General features: G+C 37.6%; 1 protein-coding gene across 4 annotated transcripts in view; it reads right to left on the reverse strand.

Moving 5' to 3' along the window:
* Positions 1-5,394: 5,394 nt before the first annotated feature.
* ARFGAP3 (ARF GTPase activating protein 3) overlaps positions 5,395-18,165 on the reverse strand; it is a 37,524-nt gene continuing 24,753 nt past the window's right edge. For all 4 annotated transcript variants that reach the window (XM_034442047.3, XM_034442046.3, XM_034442050.3 and 1 more), the window contains 7 exons: positions 16,304-16,429; positions 14,637-14,759; positions 13,042-13,182; positions 11,732-11,855; positions 10,448-10,538; positions 7,206-7,327; positions 5,395-6,706 (listed from right to left, as the gene is read on the reverse strand). In XM_034442047.3, coding sequence (XP_034297938.2) covers positions 6,689-6,706; positions 7,206-7,327; positions 10,448-10,538; positions 11,732-11,855; positions 13,042-13,182; positions 14,637-14,759; positions 16,304-16,429 — 745 coding nt within the window. In that variant the 3' untranslated portion in view covers positions 5,395-6,688. The remainder of the gene's footprint in view (positions 6,707-7,205; positions 7,328-10,447; positions 10,539-11,731; positions 11,856-13,041; positions 13,183-14,636; positions 14,760-16,303; positions 16,430-18,165) is intronic.

Raw genomic sequence — 18,165 nt, forward strand, 5'->3', positions numbered from 1 at the left:
TTCCTGATTCCAGGCATCAGCTTTAATTGAGCCCTTCAAATCTATAATGACTTATTACACATTCCCAGAGAGAAATGGAAAAACTACCTGAAAAACTAGCTTCTTCAGCTGAAGAAGCTTCTTGGATGAGAAGCAAAACGTCTTCAAAGTAAAACCAGAAAGTCCAGTTGCCTCTTGAAAAAGCACCTTTGGGACAACCATGACCTGGATGACTAAGAATCTCCATAGACAATGCAAGAAAAGATAATCCAGACCAAATGCTCTTGAAATCAGGAGACTTGATTACATTGCTTTACAATTATGCACATTTAGTTGGAAGTCTGTTTATCTCATGAGACCTGGTAGTCTTCTGTTAACGTCATTCCTACAAGAACCACTCTAAGGGAATATTTTCAATTAATGGAGACAGGAGAATTTGATGGTTGATAGTATCAAAACACATTGAAATGTCACGGAGGATCAACAGTGTAACACTCATTCTGCCTCCCTTTACTGAAGTTACCTACCAGTATGATTGTGATTTTGTCTCCCAACCAGGAGACAAAAGCAATTTCACTAATCTGACTTTGCTAATTTGTGACAGATTTTAAATCTCTTTGAGCTAATAATGGTTTTGTGGTGTTCAGGTCTAAAAGGATTATACTGAGTCTCTGAATGTTAATAGTATGACTAATTTACATGGTATAAAAATGCTGTTTGGTAATTACCAAACAGCACAGATTTTTTTTTTATTCCTTTGCTATTTTGATCCTCCCCTATTCTTTCCACTGTGATAATTCCATTCTTTCCACTACGATAATTCCATATCAGTTCACAAAGATTTCCTCAAATTGAATACTTTCCAGAGAATCCTCCTGACAAAGCGATTTTAAATATTCTGGCAATTTGAACTCACTGTAATCTGTATAAACAGATATTCACAACAGTAGTGGGTTGCAAAACCCATCGCTACCGATTCACTTGTGTGCTCGCGCGTGTGCGCTAGGCTTCTACGCATGCACAGAAGCATCCAGCACGGGTGGGTGGAGCCTCCCACCGCCTCTACCAGTTTGCCGATCCGGGTAGAACCGGGTAGCAACCCACCACTGGTTCACAAGTAGCATTCATGAGAATGTATCACGTAGTAACTTGCAATAATCTTCCTGAATTTGATGTCCTTCAGATATTTTGGAATTATAGCTCCCAAGTTCATAACTGTAAACAAACAAGTGGAGGTTCTGCAGCTACATTTAGCTGTTTCTGAGAAAAAGCAAAACACCCTTTGCCCTTGGAAGAAAAGCAGCAATACATCTACATCAGCAATATTCTACGAATAGAAATTAAGAGCTTTGTGAGAATCCATGAAATGCTCTTGAATCCAGAACAAATGCTCTTGAAATCAGGACTTGATTAAATTGCTTTAAAATTATGTACATTTAGTTGGAAGTCTGTTTATCTCATGAGACCTAGTAGTCCTCTGTTAGGTCATTCCTACAAGAACCACTCTAAGGGAATATTTTCAATTAATGGAGATGGTCCAGGAGACTTTGCCATGTGAAAGGAAGTATACATTCCCGGAAAGCAGTTTAAACTTGCAAACTGGTTTGAGATCACATTTTCCGCTTCTTAAAAATGGGGCATTATAACAAATTGCCAGTGCCTCAAGTCCTTCTCACTCAAGTGATAGAAACCAGTAAGAGAAATATTAAAGATGCTCAAGAATCTTTAATTAATTGTTAATGTTATTAACAATTAATCAATGGAATAGCTTGCCTTCAGAAGCTGTGGGTGCTCTTATGACAGATTTTCAAGAAGAGATTGGACAGCTATTTGTCCAAAATAATATAAGATGGTCTACTTGAGCAGGGAATTGGACTAGAGCTTCAAGATCCATTCCAATCCTGTTATTGTTTTAAAGATCTCTTCCTTTAATTGTGAGTGAGTGAGTGTGAGTGCACTGCTGTGAATACACAACCTCATTGGGAATTGTAGTTCAAGGTCCTGGATTCTTATTTTACAATGAATAAGATGAAGTACCAATAAATAAAATTGCAACACTAGTGGGATATATCAAATCACCTCAATGTACATTTTTTTGATGAACCACATCAAATTTATATTTCATAGATTTAGAAAACAAATGGGTACCAAAAAATTTAGAAGTGGTTTCTCTCAAATAAACAACTCCCCAAAGATGCCTGATTACATTAGTCTTATAAAATCAAGAATTCCCCCCCCCCAGGCATATTAAAACCCATTATGGTTTAGAATGGATGCTTTGTTACTGCTTTAGTGTCATTTCATGCTTTATTTATTGCCATTATTATTACTGGTTCTTATTTTTATTTCATATATTGAACTACTCCTCATGATTCCTTTTGGACTGCATTCTTTGTTCTTTACTTTCTATAGTAGATCCAGAATGTGCTACGTATTCATCATATGCCTACATATTCCCCCTCCTTTATTTGTCCTGATCAGAAATTGCAAAAGACCAAGATGATTCCAATAGCAAAAGAAAATAGGGTGTTCAATCAGAGGAACTTAAAAGGAATGGTAGACCCAAACATATATGTATGTATATTTTGATATAAAGCATTTTAAACATATTGCCCAGCAGGTTCTGACAGATTCTGGAGAACCAGCAAATATCACCTCTGGCTGGCCCCAGAGTGTGATGGGAATGGAGATTTTGCAATATCCTTCCCCCAGGAGTAGGGAGGGAATGGAATTATTATTTTTTTGCTTTAATTTATATGCCGCCCTTCTCCGGAGACTCAGGGCGGCTTACAATGCGTTAAGCAATAGCCTTCATACTTTTGTATATTTATACAAAGTCAGTATCCTTCCCGTGGGATGGGAATGGAGATTTTGCAGTATTCTTCTCGAGTGGGGTGGGAATGGAGATCTTGCAGTATCCTTCCCCTGCCATGCCCAAGCCACACCCACAGAACTGGTAGTCAAAAAATTTGAATTTCACTACTGATATTGCCCCCGATTCCAGAGCAAATCGTAACATACCAACAGATTTCTTTCCATCCACAGATTGCCCAAAGTCCTCATTCTTTGCATGGAGTTTTTTGTACATCCCTAACAACAGCAACTTTATTTTTAATAAGCCTGTTGCAATTCAAGCAATTAAAACTATTAATGATTAAACAGGGCTTCATGTGCATCAACTTTGACCTTGACATTCCTGTTTTAATTTATATTGTAAATAATTATAGTTTATTACATTATATTTTATTTAAATCTAAAATGAGAATGACAATTCATATGGTCTCTGAAGATTTACTCATTAAGGTCAGAGGGACGTATCTGGAAGTTATAATTTTCAAAATATGTCAAATTATATCACGATGACGACTGTAGCAGCATATTTTGCTCTAATGGCAAATGAGTGCATAGGCCATAGGGCAAAGAGGGTAAAATGTTATTACTTTCATAGAGAAATTCAGTTCAATGTTAAAGAGGGAGCAGATTCCCATAATTTCTATGTTTAACCATATACATGAGAATCATCAATAGCTGGAAGGTATTACCACGTAATTCCAAATAATGAAAAACAGAGTTGTTTGCAGGTCATTGTTTACCTTTATTTCAGGTTTAGGAGAGCTTTTTAAACAATGTCATATGACATACAGTTTTTAGTGGAACAGTGAAAATTGGAATCGTTCTTCACTAATGCTGCAAATAAAAATGAAAGTATTTCTCCTTACATAAAGGACTATTCAACTGCAACTACAATAATCGTATAATAATATATAAATATTATAAGTAATTTTCCTCAGTTACAAAGATTTGCAATCTGTTTGTGCAGACTGTCTGCATTATCCTCCCAATCTGGAAATTTGAATTTATGCTGTTCTAAGAGAAAGTAACATTTTGTGACCATAGGCACTAGAATGCTTACTATGAGTTTTGTTGATTAGTTTTTTGTCAAATATTTTGTTTATAGAAAATAAAAGCCATTACAATTTACAACGGAATTTTGTATCCATGTATATGTGGCTAAAATTAAAATATTAACCTCACCTAAGACATGCTTCCCAGATTGTCCATTTATACCTAACCTGTCCCAAACCTAGTTGCAACATTTCTTCTAAATCAACTGGGAAACCACCTGAGAAAAACCAGCCCAAACATACCTTTTCAAAAGTAACTGGGCTTTGTTTTTGCTTTTCTTGAAGACATTTCGCTTCTCATCCATAAAACTTCTTTGGTTCTGACTGAATGGTGAAGAATGGAAGGATTTATATTCCTTGCAGTCATCTGATCGTAAGCATTCTCTCTTGAGAGTTGTTGAGGGAACTTAAGAGATTTGAATAGTGCAAATGGGTGTGGGACTTTCTTGGAATTATTGAAAGGACTGTGTTGTAGACTGGAGATAGATGATGTCGTATTCCTCTCCCTCTGTTGAGAGGCAGCTGTTCAATTATAGTGTAGATAGCCTCTTCGACCCCTTTCAAATCAACGTCCCTCTCTATCCAGGATGTGGACTTTGCTGTCTTCAAAAGAGTGAAGCCATTTGGCAAAGTCCACATTTGCACTATTCAGATGACCCTGACGGCAAAGATAAAACCTCCAAGTGGCCTCAACAACTCTCAGAGAGTGCTAACAACCAGATGACTGCAAGGAATATAAATTCTGAAAAAGCACTTTTAGGACAACTATAACCTGGATGATTGAGAATCTCCAAAGACAACAAGAGAGGCTTTGTTAAAAGTTTTGAAGAATTAAAAGAATACAGTTCTGGGACATTAGTTGAGTGGACTAAAAATCAAGATTATTAAAGTAAAAGGAGAGTGTAAAGTTGATTTAAGAATATAAATTATAATATGTGATTTCTGGTAATCTTTAATGGACTTTTACTGATCAGAACTGAAACAATGAGGTTTTAAAAATTTGTTTATAGATAAGAGATGAGCTATGGGTAGAGACCATTTGTCGTATTTTAAAAGAAAGTGACGTTACTAAAATTGTTTTTACTTGTGATGAAGAGGGAAGTCATTTCTTTATACTTTTGTTTTCTATTTTTCCTTTTTGCACTTTATATTTATTTTTATTATTTTTCATTTGTATTAGCTTTTATCTTTGCGGAGGGAGGGAGGGAGGGAGGGAGGGAGGGAGGGAGAGAGAGAGAGAGAGAGAGAGAGGAGTTGTAGACCCTGGGGCATAAATGGTTTGCCATTGCCTTTTTCGTTTTCTTATCTTCCAGTCTATTTTCTAGTGGTCTCCCATCCAAAGATTAATCAGGTTTAATCTTGCAGCCATATTTGAAACAATATGAATATGTTCTAAATAAGAAATATACAAAACAATCTTCTGTATTTCTTCTACAGAACTGGGCAAGTCCAATTCACGAAAATCCATATCATATCAAATTTAAGAAATGATCAAAATCCAAGACACAAGTTGTAAAATCAAAATTTATTCTGATTTTTATATTGAAATGCCTGCTGTTCAAGGAAAAAATAAAATTTCTGACTCCATATTAAACATTTTAAATTTATTGTTTCAAATAACTGAGGTTCCTGGTTGTCTAAAACACAGCCACAGCCGGCAAAGTTTTTTATGCACAGATGCAAGAACTCTTCATTATTTAAACATTCTATCAGTCTATGTCAGGGATGTCAAACTCGCGGCCTGAGGGCTGGATGCATCATGTGCTGGTCACGCCCACCTGTTTTAGCGAAGGGGTGAAAAGTCACGAGACATCATGTGACGACAACATGATGACGCGAGTTTGACACCCCTGGTCTATGTGGTTAGATTCAGAGAGCATGTCTCCTTATTACTTTATATATATCTACAATTTATTCTTTATTTCAGACACCATATTGATTGCAGTTAAGCACTTACGGAATGAAATTAAATGTGACAAATAAATATGTCAAGCTTATGCTATTTTAAATAAAGGAGACATGTGTCTCATCCTCAGGAAACCAACTTAAAAGGAAAACTAATGCAACAAAAACTATTCCATTTTCTATTGCACCTACTAACTTTGTTATCTGTTATGTGCACATCTATTTATTATTTACTGAATGCAATCTGACACAAAATTATACACCTTATTTTTGTGCTGATCAGACCCCACCATTATCTCTCACATACATAAGAATTTGCACATCTTATAAGCTTCTGTGTTTCTTAAACCTTCTTATTCTTATATATTTGTAACTTTCAACAATTACTTGGACCCTCACAGAGTGAAATGTCTTGATAGGATTAACGTCCCCCCTCCTCCTAAAATAGGCGCTTTTCAAGAAATTAACTGCCACTCTCCTTTTCAGAGAGACTCTGAAAAGTTATTTATGACTGGGTCAATCATAACTTAAAATAACCACTTATCCCTCAGATTTATAAAATTGAATTAATTCTGAGCCTAGTACTATTCTGGGAAAGTGAATAGGATCCCATATTGCTTCTTGCTGTTTTAGAAGCAGATTCAATGTAGCCAATTAACCTGTAGGACAATAAGGCAGCGGAGACTAAAATAACAGAAATAATAAATGAGTATTATGAAGAGCCAAAAAAAAAAAGAAAAAAGGCTCCCATTAAAAATATACAAGTGCCAGAAATTAGGATTACATATTTTGCAGACTAAAGGGACCTTCATGTTAGTCTGCAATATAATTATTGGTAGACATAGAAATGATTTTTTTTTAAAAATCTTCTAGATATCCAGTCACCTGAACCATAATGGTTAAGAACCGTAGCGGTCCTAGAGAAAGATAAAAAGAAATGAACAGGTTACATTTCTTATAAACAAAATTGCCATATTTACATTCACAGTTTTCATTTAACTTTGCCACAAAATGAGATCTAAACTGATGTTATTTTGTATCCCTAAATTCATAATAATTCAGAATTTGCAAAACAATTTCTCAATCATTGGAAAATTAAGGTACATTTGCTTCTGAAAACTCTGCAGATATAACTGTTGGTTAATTAGCTGGGTTCATAGGCCACTTAATGAAGCAACCTGAAAAAAGTGTAAGAACATTTTGTGTTCTTTTCTTTGTTTATTTCACAAGAGATGTTGACTATGCTATCAAAAAAGGGCTTTCTTCTTTTTTTTAGCTACAAAACAATCCAATGCATATATTCTCATTGTAAAGTTTACAGTTAATCCACCCTTCATACCAGACTAAACAGTGAGGAAGATAGCATGTGGGACCATTTCATTTTGGAAAGATTCCAAATTTGTTAAGTTTATTAACCTGAATAGAAGTCATGACTCCGTTTGCCAGGACAGAAAGCTTTCCAGCAACAGACTTCACTCCTTGTTTAAACTGAGTCATATCAGGAGCAGCAGGCAAGACATTTGAAATATTGTAATTGCCTAAAGACAGAGAGAGATTAAAAAAAAAAAAGTTTTGGCACGTCACTCCAAAAAACCATTTGAAAGGAATAAACTCAACATGATAAATAAAGTATCGTCAAAATGTTCCCTGGAACACCCTCAGTATGTTGGAAATGTGGCGTTAAAGAAGGCACATATTTCCACCAATGGTGAACCTGTCGAGAGGCAATGAAATTTTGGAATAATATTCAAAAGTGGCTTAATGAGATGTTGGGGGAGCGTATACAATTGCGTCCTGAGGTATTTTTATTAGGGATAAGCCCCGAAAATGTTAATAGAACGACATGGTACCTGCTGCTACGTATAACAACAGCTGCAAGATTGGCATGGGCCCAATACTGGAAGATGGATGTTAGCCCACCCGAACAAGTAGTAATTCAGAAAATAATGAATTGTGTGGAATCAGATCGGCTTACTATGATACTGAAAGGACAAGGGGACACAGATTACTATATATCTTGGAGTCAATGGTATAATTGGATGTCAAATCGAGCTGCAAATAGAAGTATTTGATAAGCATGTCACTTGGTATATGTAATAGACTTTTGTAGGTTACCCTGTATATGTAATGGGACAATTTTATTCCCTTCTCGCGTTGTGATGTAAACCGCTATAGATTTAATGTTTGTTGGATGTATAAGATAAAATAAAGAGAAAAAAAAAAACAACCCATGATAAATAAAGTTGATTTGTATCTAAAAGATCGTTTGATCTTTGAACAAATAGCCAGCTTCTTACGTAGTTTTTGGTCAGTACTCCTTCTATACAATAAAGTCTTTCCTTTTAAACAACCGAAGACAACATTAACCCAGAGAAATAAAGCTTGTAGTAACTCCCACAAACTGAAAATGAAGAACGAAACACAGGGAACAGGAGGGAGCCTCGCCTGCATCATTCCCAGGCTACAGGATGGATACCTTCAAAGTGATCACTTTCTCTACCTTTAGGTAACCTATAAAGCTACACCTCTTTAGCTGGGCTTTTAATGGTTAACGTTTTCATGTTCCAAATAATTTGTTACTGCTTTTTCTTTTCTTTTTTTTTAAATCTTGCATATCTGTGCTTTAAATTGAAAGCCACTTTGAACATCTTTATTAAATGGAAAGACTAAGTGGAGCAAGCCATTGTAGTTTTCTTTGCAAAAATGGGGAAGTGACAGGGTGGGATTCAGCTGGTTCAGACCGGTTTGGGCAAACTGGATGCTAATTTTACATCTGGTTTGCTGAACCGGTAGTCGTAAGGACTGCCTGGCCCCGTCCAGCCCCTCCCAGGAGTCTCCAGGTGGCCCATTTTGGATGCCAGGTAAGTGCAGTGCCAGTGCAGAGGCTATGGGAGGGCGAAAAACAGGCCTCCCGGAAGTCTGGAAATGGGCCCCTTTCCAGCCTCCAGAGGGCCTCCTAAGCCCGGGGAAGGCAGTTTTTGCCCTTCTGGAAGCTCAAGGAAAGCCTCCAGAGTCTGGGGAAGGTGAAAAGTCCTCCTCCCCCCGCTGTGGTACAGGAGGCCAAGTAGGCCACGCCCTAAAATTAATTTTTTTTGAATCCCACCCCTGGAAGTGGAGTATGACCTTGCTTTCTTCAAAGATACTGTAATGTTTTGACTTCTCAATGCAGCTTGCAAGTAGCTCTTATGTTATACCCACTCAGTCAGCAACTGTTTAAAATTATGGTTGTGCTAAACAAGGAGGATTTAAGACCAGTCCAGTTCTGGCTATCGCAATTACCCCACAGTCACATGACTGCGATTCAGGCGCTCGGATGCTTGTGACTATGATGTAATGAGCCATGGTCATGTGATGGCAATTTACAATCCCTGCATCCCAGCATTCCCTGCTGGCCTCCACAAGCAAAGTCAATGGGGAAGCTAGTAGCATGTCAAAAATCAGCCCAGCCACCTTTTTGTCTACCTATGCTCCATAGCAACTGCCCATAATGCTAACTGCCTTCCACACACCCACCTGTGCTCTCTAGTGCCTGCCTGCAGCAATCTCCTCCCTGCACCCACCTGCAGCATTCCTGCATTCTCTTCTTGCACACTCTTACACACTTACCTGCTTGCCTGGTACTTCCCTATCTTTCTGCTTTATGATGTGAGGTCTTAGGGTTACAACAGCCACCAAGACAGCCAGGATCGCCTTTGCTGAGCAGTGCAATCACATGACATCCCTCTTTAATGACCACATTGCTTAGTGATGGCAATTACAGTCCCAATCACTGTTGTAACACAGGGACTATCTGTACAGCCCTGAAATGTCCAGATGATTTTCCCATTCAAGTACTAATCAGATATTTTCTGCCTCCCAGCCAGAAGTATATAACTAAGTAAATAAATAATAAAATAAAGAGGGAGGCTATTTCATTGGAAATGAAGTTTCAGAGTTTAGAGCAGCGGTCCCCAATCTTTGTGGCTTGGCAGCCCAGAGGGGGAGGCGTGGACCCAGGCTGCACAGCAAACCCAGTTTCAAAGTTACGGCCGCTGCAACACTTCAAATGATGGTTCAGGAGAGAAAGAAATAGAGTGAAATCTGATCATAGGCAAGAAAGAATGAGTGGGGTGGCAGCCCGAAGAGCTTGCAAACAAAGAGACAGCAAGGTAACATGAGCAATGCAAAGCAAAACTCTTAAGGCAGCCTTAAGAGCTTTTATTTGGCATTTTATTCAGTCAAATAGTATACAGTGCAGTTCCTTGTCCCATTTTCCCCACAACTAGAACGTTGTGAGGTAGGTATGGTGGGGTGGGCCGGGAGAGTAAGCTTTGTGGCTGAAGTTGGACATGAACCCGAATCTTCTCAGTGCAGTTCAATACCTTAATTGCCACCTCATTTTGGGTCTCATGTATATACCACCACTAATTTAAATTCTTTAAAGAAAATGAAATAACTAACTGTGCCAATGTTGGAATCATAGAGCCAACTGCCCTGTCACTCTACTTGTGAATAGGCACAAAAGTCTTCAAAAGTATTAAGACTCTTAAATAAATTTATCCAGAAATGCACTGTACCTTATTTATTTTCCAAAGACTTAGTACATTATAGTTAATAAGCATAGCAAGTTGCTTTATAAAACTGGCAATATCTGAAACTCAAGCTTTTTCCTTCCATACCTGATGGCTGTTTCTTTTGATCTTCAAACAAATCAGCTGAACTTATGGCAGCATTTCCGGAAAGTCTTTCTAACCGAACTCTAGCTTCATACTATATATATAGAGAGAGAGATTTCAGTCATAAAGAATAGGTCCATCTTTCCCATCTAGAGAGTGATTTTCAAAATGTCAATCAAAGAAAGCATGCAGAGATGGCTAATTCTCCAAAGTCCATAAAAAACCAGAAAAATATAGTGCATTGTAATAACCTACAAAATTAATTCATATATTGCAAAATTTAGATAACCTCAAAATAGATGTCAAGTAGAATCCTTCTCCTCTTGAGTAAAGTTTTTTGTCCTATATCTAATGAAACAATACTTACATGGATTGTACTGAAATAATCATAGCACTGAACTTTTTCCCTGAAGAAATTACCGTATTTTTCAGATTATAAAATGCTCCTGACTATAAGATGCACATTAGCTTTAGAGGAGGAAAACAAGAAAAAAAAAATCTGCCTCTGCCTCCCAGCATCCATCCGGTATTCATCTGGCTAGCATCCTTGCACCAAACAGCCTGGTCAGTTATCACAGCCCCAGCACATGGCTCATCAGGGCTCCGCTCCATTGCGCCCACCACCAGTCAACTGAGCTGAGCCGCTGCCGGGGAACGCTGGAGCCTTCTCTGCTGAGCAGCTGATTGGTGATTGGATTTGCCTCCCGGTATACCACCGATCAGCTGTTCTAGGTGGTGGGGATCGCCATGGCCCGTTTGCTACTGCAGTGGCCCATTTGCCACAGCTCATTTGCCACCGCCATGGCCTGTTCACCACTGCCGCCCATTCACCACCGCCGCCCATTCACCACTGGTGAACGGGTGGCGGTAAATGGGCGGCAGTGGCAATCCTTGCCGCGTAGAACAGCTGATCGGCGCCGCACCAACCCCCCTCCCCCGCCGCAATATTCGCTCTATAAGACGCACAAACATTTCCACCCACTTTTGGGGGGGAGGTGCATCTTATACTCTGAAAAATACAGTAATCCTTCCAAATACAGTTTATAGTCCTTATTTTGTCAAGTTGACACAAATGATTTTTCCCCTGGATTCTTCCTCTTGATTTTTCTTACTGATTTTCCCCGAAAATTTTAGATAGTAACTGAAGAAAATATAAAACATATAAATGTTTCTGTAATTCCATGGTATTCCACATCTTTTGTTATTCGACCAGGTGTATTGTGATGGGATGACACATTCTGAAACCATAACCAGTGAATAATTTCAAAATGTTTTGACTATACTTACTTCAGCATGGTCTTGCTTTCCAAAATACATATCTGATGAAATAGCTTTTGCATTGCCAAATTTCTTTTGTGCTTCATCTGTGCTTGCAGAGTTTTCATGCTCTGGTTTCCTACGAGATGATGACCTACAAAATGTTTTAACATCGTTATATCTCAGATCAACAAAGAAATTTGTATTTTTCAAATATCCTTAAAACAGGTAGACTTCAATTTATAACGGCTCATTTAGCAACTGTTTGAAGTTAGGATGGACTTTCTAAAAGGGACTATGATCTGATTCTGAAGTTCTGATGGCCACCCCCCTGCAGTCATGTGACTTGCATTTTGGGTGCTAAACAACTGGCCCGAATTTATGGCTGTTTGCAGTGTCCCATAATCACATGACTGTGATTTATATTTTGCCTGAAAACTCATGTTTACTTCCAGTTTTTGGCATAAACTCCCCACAGAAAACAATGGGGTCACTTAATGAGCATGGCAAAAAAGGTTATAAAGTCAGGTGAGTCATGTGGGTGACCTGTTTTACAACCGTCATGACTTAGGGCTTAATGGGCAGGCTCTATTATGGTTGTAAGTGAAGGACTACACGCATTGTGAATGCTATCTTAGTAAGTATGACAGTTTTATAAAGACAACTACTTGTTATCTGATTTTTATATTACTAACAATCATACACAACAATTACAATGGTAAAAATTCTATTTTCAGATTGTCCTCCTTACTATGGATCAGTACTGAAAACTACTTGGAAAACTTTCAAAGAAGCATAAAAGTAGAAAACAAGCATAGAAAATATATTATTAGAAGAATAAGCGTGCAGTATTTATTTAAGGAATTTGAAGCTTTATATTCCCTTGATGTTCCTCCTTTCTTTCACAACCATGAGTATAATCTGGTAAAACTGGAAAGCAAGGCATTTTCAATTATGCTATAGAATCTACACTCTGGATTGTGCATGCATTCCACTGGCCACTTCCTCATTAGAATGTTTTTCAGAACTTTCCAATTCCTAACTGCTTTGTCAAAATATTTGGTCATATACTCATGCAATTTGCCGAAGCAACCAGAAAGCAAAATTTGTTAGACTCTCAACTCTAAATCCTTTACCCCCACTCCCATTTGCAGAGACATTCAGATTTCAAATAGGTAGGTTTCTTTGTTATGTAAATTGTCATTTAAATACTGGAATTTGAATATTCAAGTTCACTCTCATTTTGCAAAGATGATTTAATAGTGGCAAGTCAGCAAGCAAATTAATTGACCTCATGTTTATGTCTTTGTAAGTGTTGATATTTTGTAAAGAAAAGTTACCTCTCTGAATAGCTTGTAGGCTTGGAAGACAAAATCATATCAATGTCTCTGCTGCTGCTGCTTTCTTTCTTCCAGAAGGAATCAAAATTGTCATCCCATTTAGAAAAAGCGCTACTTCTCAAGTCAGGCGAATCAAAATATCTGGGCAATCAGGGAAAACATTTCATTGATATTTGAAGTTTAAGAGAAACTTTGGATCCATTCCTCTACAACGGCAAGGACTGTTGTTTTACTAGAAAGCACCGTGCTCTTAATTAGCATCCAAAGGCCTGCTTGGACAATCTAGTTTTCTATTGGGCTTACCCCAATTAGCTAATAATGTCTTGCCTGGACCTTAAATACTTGCCCAATACCTGCATGTAGCTAATCCTCATTTCATATGTAACCTTATTGGTTGAGAAACTGCATGAATGAATGAATGATTGAATGAATGAATGAAGGAAGGAAGGAAGGAAGGAAGGAATGAATGAAAACTTTCTCCGTGCAACTGTTTCCTGATCTTAGATTCCCAAAGCAATCTACGCAACCACAGAAGGGAGAGAAGTTGAAGGGTTATAAAACTTGGCTAACAATGGCAGTCCTCTGTGAGTGATTTGCCATGGTATGCCCTTCTTGCTGCTCTCCATATCCACTGCAGCAGGCAAAGAAGGGAAATCTCCTCTAGAAGAATCTAAAATTATTCAATTTTTAAATGTTCAAATTATTCATTACCTATTTGATGCAATGTATGCTTAAAATTTGATCTAATTTATACTTTGCTCACAGTTCAAATAAAAAGAAATAAACGTAACAAAAAACAAAACTTTCTTTTTCTGCTCATTTAGGACTCCGAAGTGTTACTCGGCATAGATGGACAACCCACACACCCTTCCTAGCAGCCTTTCTGCTACCTACTGCAACCACAAGTAGGCATATTCAAAATTTTATCTTTTCTGGAGGCATTTCTGGAGAAAATTTAAGAGAGAAAATGGATGTGTCTTGAGTTTCTCTATGCTTTAGAACAAAACAAAAAGCTAATTTTCCTGCTTGGGCATATTTAAGTGGACATCTTAAACCTTGCAGAACTTAAAACATCCCTTTTGCCCTTTAGCATTCAGCCAGTGGTGTGGGGAAAAAAATTGCCATCACTTACTCCAATGATATTCACACACCCTCTCCTAAATTCTCCAATTCTACATAAGGGAAAACAAATCTACTCTAATGAAGATGGAGCCAGGACCATTTTAGTGATTTTATACTCAGCTGCTGAGTAACAGATCAGCAAAGTGTCAAATACACTAAGCATTTCCAGGACACCTAGGAAAAAGGACACATAACTTTGAGTCAACCTTGAATCTTGGTGCTATTCTGCTATTTGTTTTTTCTAGAAGTGTTCATTTTCCCAATCTAGATTAAAATCCTGAGATTTCCTGGTGGTCTTCCACCCCAGCTCTTAAACAGGTTTGACCTTTTTAATATTAGAGCCCAGGCAGTATTAAGTCTATTGCTGTTACTTGCTGAAACTCTGTGTCATTAGAAAAGAAAATCTACCTTAAAATGAGGTCATGGATGCACATGTACGTTAACAATTATCTTCAAGATTTTTAAAAGATTACCTTGAATTGGTGCAAGAAAAATAAAAATCATCTTCATCACTATACTTTTTTCTCGATTTTGCACTTGTCGGTGTTTCTTGCTGTATGATCTGCATATCTGAACTTACCGAATGGGAAATACCACTGGAAAGAACAATTGAAATTTAAAATGTTATCTTTAAAAAGAGGAAAAACAAATTCAGATTGAAGTCAAAGATGCTTGATGCGCTATAATTGCAGCCAACACAGTCCAGAATAACAAAGGAAATTTTGTAGCACAAATCCTATTTCGGACCTTCTAAGGGTGGGCAATTTGCAGTGTGACCTGCAGAACTCACACTGTGGTTGCTGAAGTGTGAAAAATAGTGTAAGCCTAAAAATCAAAGTTAAAAAAACCAATGAAAAAATATTCGACCTATTGCCCTCATGTATAATGTGCCCCTCCTATTTCTTTAGCCTTATTGTATACTGTGTCTTTTAATCACAAAAAGGTTGCCACAAACTCCTATCTTACTCTGTGACACCAATCTTAAAGCATCCTTAAAAGTACTTTTAAAAACTTTCCCCAAGAACCTGTTGTTTGGGGCACTGTTTTAAACTTTTGATGCCTGACAAGAAGTTTAGACAGAGGGGGAGCCCCCAACTCACCTTTAGAGGTGAAGATGTTGGACTTGGAGCAAGGAGACCAAAGTACTGCACCAGTGCCCCGCTCAGCCATGGAACCTACCTGAGAGACTCTAGGGCCTCTCCTTTCCTCTCATCCCAAGAGCCAGAGTGGTCCAGGGGTAAAGGTGTTAGGCCAGGCATGAGGAGACAACAGATTCTAGACATTCTTCAGCCATGAAAACTCCCTGGGGGATTTTGGCCCAGCATAGAGTAATACTAATTTATTTGTTTATTTGTTTAACTTATGGAGATGCTACATTAGCCAGGAGACTACAATGCTAATACAGAATAGTACAGGGGTGTCAAACTGGATTTCTTCGAGGGCCGGATCAGCATTGTAGTTCTCCTCCACGGGCCTATCGGCAGAGGGGGGGTGGGAGACTGGATGGACACCCCCTGCTGGCCAAAATGGGGCACGGGGGCCATGTGAGCCCCCCCCGCACCTCATTTTCGGCCTGGACGGCCTCCTGCAGCACCTGGATTCAAAACTTGTTATGCAGCTATTCTGAATATGCACAATATTTGAATGATTGATCTCAAGCAGCTTCTGACAGATAGTCAGTACAGATAGTCCTCGACTTACAACAATTCATTTAGTGACTGTTCGAAGTTACAACGGCACTGAAAAAAGTGACTTCTGATTGTTCTTCACATTTACAACCATTGCAGCAACCCCATGGTCACGTGATCAAATTTAAGACTTTGGAAGTTGACTCACATTTATGACCGTTGCAGTGTCCTGGGATCATCTGATCCTGGGATCATGTGATCACCTTTTGCGACTTTCTGACAAGCAAAGTCAATGGGGGAAACCAGATTCACTTAACAACTGTTAATAATTTAATAACTGCAGTGATTCACTTAATAATTGTGGCAAGAAAAGTTGTAAAACAGGGCAAAATTTACTTAACAATGTCTCACTTAGCAACAAAAATTTTGAGCTCAATTGTGGCCGTAAGTTGAGGACTACCTGTGTTAAGAGATGTCCAATGTAAAGTGGATGATCTGAATCAAATACATACCTTCTACTATTACTGAATCCCATGCCAAGTCTTTCTATCTCTGTTTTCTTTTTACCAGGCACATTTAATTTTTCATCCTTCATCTGAATTTCAAGATCTTTGTAGGCCAGTCGTAAAGATGATACCCTAAAAAGAAAAGCCCACATAAAACTGATATATCTTGAATGAATGCCAGAAAATTTTACTCATAGTAGAATAAACGAAGTAATATTTTTCGACGCATAAACTAGAAGTACATGACTTAATTGAGTAAAATTCCTTTTCTTTTACTTCTAAAATTAAAGAGTTCTACCTTTATAGGAGGATTCAAATTTAATCAGCCTTTGTAATGAGCATTGTATATTATTTTGCTTCTAAAGGATTAGTGGCAAAGGAATAATAAAGAGCACAACAATGGAAAAACATAATTGGAAAGTATCACAGGATCAAGGAAACAGAATGTATGGCGAAAAGCAGAATTTGAGATAATTTAAAGCTGTACTAAAAGTTTCTGAACTTAAAACTGCAAAAAACAGGACACATCTACAGTCCAAAAGTCAATCAGGAAAAGTTGTGGCTATTTTTGTAATATTGCACAACAAAATCAGTTTTTCCTGAAGTGGTATTTATGTTATGGCTACCAATTCTCTTTTCTAAAATAGAGGAGAATATATGTAGATCAGGATAGAACTGTGGAGTCCTTCGTGCTAAACTTGGTGTTAAATTCCTGCTTATCTGGGTGCTGAAAAAGATATATTCGCTTGTATGTATTTGGTTGGGGTGCATGCGCGAAGCGTGTGCATGATGCGAACCAGTGGTAACACCGGTTGAAACCCACCACTGATATAGATATTAACTGCAAGCAACATTTCTCTTAGAAGAATAATGTTTGTCTGGCTTTCCAACCTCTTGCAAAGCATACTACAGGAGCTAGTGATAGGATACCGATGTATTTATGATTAAAGTGTGTGACATTATAATAGGGAAAGATGGGCACAATTTGCCACCCCCATTCACTGTTTATGATTAAGACCTACCTTTCCCAGAAGGATTGTGAAGAAAAAAACTGGAAACAATTCTTTCAGATGTCAGTCATTAGTGTTTTAACTGTGCCTGCACCTAACTATGGTTAGTTGAAACAATCTAACTTTTTTATAAACTATAGTTTTACATTTGCTTGCTTCTGCTATTCATAGTTAAGAGTAATGGTTTATCCTAATTGAGCTAGGCTGCTAAACTTAATCTAAAATGGACTTCTTTTTCTTAACTGTTCAGCTAGCAGGAATATATACTGTATAGTAGACTTAAGGGTCATTTAGATTAATCCCTACTAACAAACACTCCTTCCCCCCATATTATTGCCCCTCTCAATAAGTAAAATATAATGCCAGTTTAGAAGACATACTGGATAAAAAAAAATCCTGAATGTTTCTTAATATTGGAGCATCTTCAATCTCAAGGCAGCTGCTGCAAGTTATAAACAAGTAGAACTCCACACAAATCATAACAGTTGGATAGTGCAGGGTATGAACACACATATTAGGAAAATAGTATGAATCAATTATATCTGATTTTCATAACAAATTACTAGATTTGCATTTACTCCTGGTACATTTAATGAATCCTTTGTAATGGTGTGGAATAGAAATGAAGATGTATAAAAATGATCTAATAAGAAAGTATCTTAGATTACCAGATACTTTATTAAAGAAATATTAAAGGGATAACAGGTAAATGGAAACTAATGGATTACTAATTAGACAAATGAACAGCTATCTGAAGAAATCAATTGATTATGAAGTTCTGTGGTATTAATTCCTATCTTGAAAGCCATGCAAATATGCTACAAAAGCTTTCAATAAATATTCTTTTGAGTTTTCATT

The sequence above is a fragment of the Pantherophis guttatus genome, chromosome 7, assembly GCF_059756535.1.
Source record: "Pantherophis guttatus breed Tessera chromosome 7, ASM5975653v1, whole genome shotgun sequence".
NCBI classification, from domain to species: Eukaryota; Metazoa; Chordata; class Lepidosauria; order Squamata; family Colubridae; genus Pantherophis; species Pantherophis guttatus.